Source organism: Daphnia carinata, chromosome 8 (assembly GCF_022539665.2).
Source record: "Daphnia carinata strain CSIRO-1 chromosome 8, CSIRO_AGI_Dcar_HiC_V3, whole genome shotgun sequence".
NCBI lineage: Eukaryota > Metazoa > Arthropoda > Branchiopoda > Diplostraca > Daphniidae > Daphnia > Daphnia carinata.
The window spans coordinates 100,332-108,221 of record NC_081338.1 but is presented as its reverse complement, the minus strand read 5'-3'; the positions used below and the strand labels follow the sequence as shown (position 1 = coordinate 108,221).

Sequence of the window (7,890 nt, the reverse complement as noted above, 5' to 3'; positions counted from 1 at the left end):
AGAGCTACGTAAGGTTTTAGACTCTGTATTTAAACAAACTGAGGAGGGTTTCGACATGAATGTCGGCTGACAATAGGGCAAGGAAGACTCCAAGATGAAGACAACTTTCTTAACAACTTGAAAGGGCTGTTGGAACACTCTTTAGATAACTGAAAATTGTTACTAAAGGAAACATACTCAAAATTGTACTGAGGCCGTCGAACCAGTCATGCCCAAAAGAAACAAAAAAAAAGGGACAAAAAAACAAAAGACGGTCGACCCATAAGGGAGCCCTCTATCGGGTCCTACCCCCACCGATTAAATCGGTGACAGCGGGCCCTTGTTTGACGCTTCGACAAACAACATTTAAAGAAGGGGAACATGAAAACAAAAGGGAAAATTTTGACGAAGGAGGTCGACGGAAAGCCATGTTATTGGTTGCTTTGACGAGTGACGAAGTTTGCTTTGCAAAGCAGCTGATGGTGGGATGGACTATTGCAGCGGGAGCAGTGTCGCATGTGGGTGCAACTGGCCCCGAAATGTTTCTGTTCCCCGACAAAATCCCCTCTCTTCCAGCACCGAAAGCACAGCGAGCGCCGGGCAATCAATTGTGCTCGTTCAGTGGCCGTCATTTTGCTGATGAAGATATCACATTGGTCGACGTTATGGGGCAATACGGGTCCTGGGTGGTCGACAAAGCACGGCACCGACGGGGTGAACAGCGGGGCAGTGACTGTTGGTGGCGAGAGAGTGGGCGTTGATGGCGGCGATTCTTGCTTCGGGCGATAGCGTGGGAAGCCAATTTTCATCAGCTCTTCACACAGCAACTTAATCTTCTTGTTTCGAGTAGAAACTATGTCACTTATTGTTTGTTGCACTGTGCTGGAATCTAACGGTCGAAAGGTCAAGAGATTCCAGGCCTCCTTTTCTTCGTCCTCGTAGCTGTGGATTGCGATTTTTAGCTGGGCCGACAACTCCTTTTTTCGATCTTCGATCTCTGTGATGTCTATAATTTTCATTTTACTTGTTTGATTGTCAATTTAGGATGAAACACTGGCACTTGGTTCAACACAATTAGTTCGGCACAGGTTCGACACTACGAAAATTTGGGACATTTGAGAGGTCGACTGGCACTGATGACTGAGAATTTCACAAAGTGGCAGACGACGCTCGAAAGAATAATTTTAATTACCCTTTGGCAATTACAAAAGTGTCTACTAGAGGGCGGTGCTTTACAAGTCACGTTAATTGTCGATTACAGTGATTGGATGGATTTTTTTCTTTCCCTTTACATTTAAGTGATTTTGGCAGAGAAGGCATCTGACTAGTTTCAAGTGTTATTTCATTTTGCGATAACAGCAGGCATAATCTAGTCACAGTCAAGGTATTTTTTGCGCCGGAAATTTTTATTTTAGCTACACGTACTATATTGTCGGATGTACTAGGTAAAATTTCGACTACCTTTCCCAATGGCCACTGCCCCCGAGGGTTTAATGGAAAAACAACGAGTACAATGTCATTCACTTCGATGTTTTTGTGATTCTTGACCCATTTTTTCCTTTCGGTGAGGTACGGTAGACATTCGGTGATCCATCTTTTCCAATAGTGGTTGACAATAAGTTGGCTATGTAGAAACTGGCTTTTCGAGATGTCAGTGTTATTAAGATCGACATACGCCAGCGGGAAGTACGGCATTGGTCTGGCGTGCAGGAAATGGTTTGGAGTGAGAGGGTCAGGATCTTCGGGGTTTACGCTGAGATGACTTAGTGGTCTTGCATTGAGTAATGCCCCTACTTCAGCCACAACAGTATTTAAGACTTGATCACTGACGACACTACTCCCGAGGGTCACTTTCATAGCTCTTTTGTACGATTGCACGAGCCTCTCCCAAACTCCTCCAAAATGAGGTCCACTCGGCGGGGAAAAGCGCCACTCGATGTGTCGACACGTGAATTGTGATTCCAGGTAGTCTTTGTTGCTGCGTAGTTCCTCGACTGCCTCGTTCAGCTCCTTCTCTCCAGCTACAAAATTCGTACCGTTGTCGCTATACACAACGACTGGCTTTCCCCGTATGCTGGAAAATCGAGAGAAGGCCATTAAAAACGCCTCTGCACTGAGGCTAGCAGTCACTTCTAAATGCACTGCTCGGGTTGTAAGGCACGTAAAAAGGCAAATCCATCTTTTTTCATGCCAGCGCCCTCTCCCTCCTACTTTGACAGTCAGTGGACCAAAATAGTCGACTCCTGTATGGGCGAATGGAGGCAAGAAAGGCGTTATGCGGTGGACGGGTAGCTGAGCCATGAGTGGTGTGATTGGCTGTACATCTCTCCGCTTGCAAGGAATACACTTGTTGAGTATGGACTTGATCACCCTTCGTCCGGTTATCCAATACATTGCTCGAAGTTCGCACAGTAAGCGGTCGGCCTTCATGTGGTAATTTCGAACGTGAGCATCCCAGACTATCAAGCTTGTGATGCGTTCCTCTGGAGGTAAAGTCACTGGATGTCTTGTGACATAGTCAACAGGTGCTTGTCCAATTCGCACGCCCACACGCAACAGGTGTTGTTCATCGATGAATGGTCGAAACTGCTTGAGTTTTGACCGGTTTGGCAGTTCTTTCCCCTTTTTTAAGAACAACACATCTTCGGGGTATGCCACTTCTTGTGCACGCCGAATGCACATTGCCAGAGTTGTTTCAGTTTCGACCGGCGTTAGCTCTCCTGAAATTAGCTTCGACCTTTTCACTTTGGCACAACAGTTTACGATAAACCGCACACACCACGCAAGCACTCGTTCCAGGCGCACTTTGTTCGAATAGTATTCTACGCACTGGTCGATCACGTTGTCACTCGGCTCCGTTTTCACTGTGTAGACGTGGATGGCTTCGGGATCTTGATGGTCATCTTGATCAATCTGGTCCCACCTTGGCCATGAAGGGGGTTCCCGCAATAGGAAGGCTGGCCCTTGATGAAACTGCTGGAGCTCTTGAAGATTGTCAGAATTCAGTCCTCTGCTACAAACGTCTGCTGGGTTCATGGTTCCTGGAACGTGACGCCATTGCCGACAATTGGTGTTCATTAGAATTTTCCCAATTCTATTGCCGACAAACACTTCGTATTTGACATTGGCAGAATGAATCCATCTAAGAACGGTCTGGGAGTCGACGTGAAACGTGATTTGGCTCAAATCCAGGTTCATCTCACGGCAAATCAGTATGGCCAAGTGTAACGCTTCGACGGCTCCTTGGAGTTCAAGCCGAGGGATCGAAAGCTGCTTCAACGGTGCAACGTGCGTTTTGGCCATGATGAAAGACACGTCGACCCTTTCACTGGCGTACGTTGTTCTCGCGTATGCGACTGCTCCGAAACCTAGTTGACTGGCGTCGGCGAAGATGTGCACTTGCTGGGTTGTTGGGCGCTCTTCCTTTACTAAGCATCGTGGAACTGTGATGCTTGTTAAGTTAGACAAACCTTGACGCCACCTTTGAAATTGGCACTTCAAGGATTCGGGCAGCTCTTCATCCCAGTCTAGCTTGGCTCGCCATACCTCCTGGATTATCACTTTCATAGCGAACACCATTGGAGCAACGAATCCTAACGGATCGTATACTGTAGCTACCACACTTACGAAATTTCTTTTCGTAGGTGTGGCGTGTGACTGGACCCTTTCTCCCACCTTGAACGTGAACGCGTCAATTTCACTGTCCCAAAGAATCCCTAGTGCTCGATCCATGGGCAATTTGTCCAGGTCTAAATCCAGCTTTGGATTGGCCAAGCCTAAGTGTTTAAGCGCTGCCAGGACCTTTCTTGACGACGATGACCACTTGGTGAGATTAAAACCCCCCAGCTGCAACAGTTCTTTTAGCTGGCGGGCCCGTTTGATTGCCTCGTCTTCCGACTCGAACGAATCCAGATAATTGTCGACGTAAAAGCTTGTTTTTACGCTGGCTGCTGCATCTGGAAATTTCGTTTTGTGGTCTTCTGCTGTTTTGTTTAAAGCAAACAAACAAGTTGACGGTGACGAGACGGCCCCAAAGACGTGGACTGTCATCCTGTAGGTGAGCGGTGGCAACGCGCTGTTTGGTGACCGGTACAAAAATCGAAAGGAATCTTGATCCTCTTCTGGAACCAAAACCTGATGATAGATCTTCTCGATGTCACTGCTGATAGGAATTTTGTGCTTGCGGAAGCGCAAGATTATTCCCAGCAAGTTTAGGAGATAGTTTGGACCACGAAGAAGATTTTTATTCAAGGAAGTGCCTTCACACTCCGCCGAACCGTCGAAGACCACTCTTGTTTTTGTCGTCGAGCTCGTTGAGCTCTGAACACCATGATAAGGCATGTAATTTGTCTTTGGTGTTCTCCGTTTTGCTTCTTCAGTAGACAAGAGACGAGCATGGCCAAGGTTGATGTACTCTTGTATGACATCGTCATAACGTTTGGCGTAGCTGGGGTCTCTCTTGAAGCGACGTTCAATTTGAAAAAGGCGGCTAAGCGCCATACTCCGGTTGTCGGGTAACTCTGGATTATCGACCTTCCACATTAGACCGATTTGATGGTGATTTTTGACATATCTGGAGGTCCTCTTCAGAATTTCCTCTCCCCGACGATCGTCTGCTGACATGATTGGGGGAGGCTGTACAGCGTCTTTCGCCTCCAGCCTCCAAAAACGCTCGACAAGTTCGGAAAGGCTACTTTCCTCTTCCTTCGATGCGATGTGAGCTACGTAACGGCTTGCTTGCTCCTGTTCGCATTGCGGGCCCACTTTGCCTCCCAGGCACCATCCAAAGGGCGTCTTAAAAGCTACCGGTCCAGTCGACCCTTCCATCGGTTTACGTGATTCGCTATGGTCGTGAGCGTCTGCTACATCGAGGCCAATTAGAATCGTAACTTGGTCGGATTGGACTTCTGGGAGCTTCAGACCTTGCAGGTGTGGGAATGCTTCGGCTTGTGCGCTCGAGAAGGTTGGATTTCGAGCGACTTGGAGGTTGTCTACTGCATACGCTCTTCTTGCCTTGAACGAAGTCGACCCATCTCGCGAGCTGATGACGAAGTCCACGATGTGAACGTTTACTGGAGTAACTCCCCCGTCGTAAGAGGTCACATTAATCTTCGTGGTCGGCCCGGCTAAACCTAGTTGGGTTCTGGCTACATCACTTCGGATTAAGGTGGATTCGCTTCCGCTGTCCAAAAATCCAAAGGTATTGAAGAACTTCTCTCCATGTTGTAGGCGAACAGGAACAATTTTGAAAAGCACCTGCCGTGGTGAGTTTAACCCAGTGCGTGATACGGCACCAAGGAAGGCCTCGTCAACTTTGTTGTCGAACGTTACTCGACGCGGTGGTGTTGATTCTGGTGTGGTCTTGTAGTCACTAGAGGTGCTTGCATTGTTTCTTGTGGAAAACTCGGAACCATGAAGCAACGTCGAGTGTCCTAGATACTTGCACTCTTCGACCGTACATCGAATCGATTTGACTCTGCAAGCTCGGCTGGTGTGCTTTCCTGTAAGGCATCGGAGACACCTGCCTGCTTTGAAGACTGTCTCTCCCCTTTGCGTTGGAGACATCTGCTTGAATGCGTTACACTCCTCGATCTTGTGTATCGCCCCTCTGCAAACAAAGCACGTAGAGTTGCCTCTTGTTTGGCTAAACGAGGTTGTATTGGGTGGGCTCACCCGCAAACCTCCTCCTTTTGCTTGCGGCAAATTTGTTTCAGGCGTCGAGGTGGTGACGTGATTGATGGTAGAGACATAGGGAGTTGGATATCCCTTACCATTCTTCTTGGGCACGACTGGTGGTGGTAGAAGTGTTGGAGGACCGGCCATAAGCTTTGCGAAGTCCGAACCCTTCGACTGGAGAGTTAACCAATCGTCTAGGTCGACTATTGAAGGCGCAGCAGGATGCATCTTCATCACCTTTCCTCCCCATCTTTCCCTCAAGGTCTTCGGCAGTTTGGTGACGACGTGCATGAGGTTGCACAGCGATTCCAGCTCGCTCGCCAGCCCACTATTTGACAGGGCGGAGACTGCTCCATGAAGCTTGTTGGAGAATGTCTTCAAACTGGCGCTGTCGTTTGGATGCACGGATGGAAGCCGAAGAAGGTTGTTCAGATGCGTCTGAGCCATGATGGTGGTGTGGCCATATTCTTGATCGAGTCGATGCCAAACCACTTCGTATTTGCTTGGGTCGTGCACACAATCAGCTACTGAGTTGAGAACATGTGTGGCAAGCAGCTCTTGTAGATGTGCTAGTCGAATCCCATTGTCACTGCACCGGTTGTGGTACAACGTCATGAACTTCGACTTAAACATCTGATAGTTCAGTGGATTTCCGTCGAACTTGGTGATGGTGAGAGGTGGAAGTGCTGACATTTTCAACGAGTCGACAAGTTGGCAGACGAGACTAGAATCAGATTTCGGATCTCCTCTTGACTGTTGTTGACAGCTAAATGATGGATCGTTGGACATGTCGATAGTTGCCCCTAGACTGTCTATTTGCTCGCCCGTTGTTCCACCTCTTTTGCATTGTTCCAATAGGTTGACTGCCCGTGGCGGTGAAGTTGGGGTAATGCCTTGCGGCCACCCTAAAGCTTTGCGACGTTGAGACAGCATGCCTTGTATCGACGTGTTCAGACGACCTTGGGATGAGACATTTTCACCCTCAGGGCATTGTCTAGACAATTTTGCACATGTCTGTTGCACAAGGCATTTTAACCTTTCAAGTTCTTTGGATTGCAACTCACTGGTTTTCTGCATGGCTTCTAGCTTCTCTTCAACTTTCTTGGAACTGGACTCGTTTTCTTCCACCATTTGACCCATCGCAGACTTGTGTCGGATATCCATCTTCTTTTCGGCAGTTGCTAAAGATTTTTCATTTACCTCGTGGATCGATTGTAGAATTTGCTCGATCGCGTGTAACGACTCACTTTGCCGTTTGGCTTGCAGAGATGACTTCTTGATGTCATTTACAATGTCTGATAAAAGCTCCCCATGTCGGTTTAGGACATCTTGAGTGTGGCGAGCTTGGGTTTCGAGCTGTTGGATCCTTACAGATACAGTCGAATTTTCTTTAACACTTGCTTTCGCCACTGTTGAATTGATAGTGACTGACGATGCAAGTGATGATGAAGCAATCGACCGCGATGCTAGATGTTGGTCGATTTCTGACAGTACACTTTGGTGGTCTGTCGTGAACTGCACTTCCCAGCGTTCACACTCGGCTCGGCGTTTACCAGGCAGATTGGTAACTGTCTCCACGTATTTTTCGTGGAGTTCCATGGTGCTATCGAACAGTCGTACGAGTTCGATGCGCCAGATGCTCAATTGGCCCTTGCTGAGACGAATGCCTTGACGATGTTGGCGGATACAGTCGTGGATCCTGGTCGACAGCGTGGTATGCTCCCTCTTCCGTAGGCCTCGTGATTGAGTGAGATTGGGAATTGATGGGTCGTGACTCAAATTTCCACCATGGTGATTGGGCCCCGCCTCGGCGATTTGTAAGGCCATTTCAGCTTCTTCCTTGGTGGGTCTTGAGATGACTCCTATACTTCCTCCATCATGAAAAGGCCCCGACTCAGCGGTTTTTATGGCCGTTGTAGGTTCCCTTTTGGTAGGATCTTCGATGATTCCTTGGGTCTCACTCATCTTGCAATTGAAGTAAGGTAGCACAAATGCTTAACAGACGCAGGATGTAGACGATATCAACGGATGTAGTTCGAACGGTTGGTCGACCAGCGTGGTTACGGAACGTGAACAACACGAGGTCGCTAAAGTACAAGGTTGGACAGCTGGAAATGGAGATTTACACTATTCGATTTCCAGAGTCCCGGGTTTCGGCACCATTTGTTGCGTATCTCGCGTGAGAATAGCAATTGCGTTAATTTGAGTCAGTCCTTTAGCCCTGACTTCCCGGTT

General features: G+C 48.1%; 1 protein-coding gene across 1 annotated transcript; it reads right to left on the bottom strand.

The window, feature by feature from the left end:
- Positions 1 to 410: 410 nt before the first annotated feature.
- On the bottom strand, positions 411 to 7,620 carry LOC130698717 (uncharacterized). Its single transcript, XM_057521400.1, has 2 exons — positions 1,422 to 7,620; positions 411 to 985 (listed from the first exon to the last, which is right to left on the bottom strand). The coding sequence occupies exons 1-2, from the start codon at positions 7,618 to 7,620 to the stop codon at positions 411 to 413; spliced, it is 6,774 nt and encodes a 2,257-aa protein (XP_057377383.1).
- Positions 7,621 to 7,890: the final 270 nt, after the last annotated feature.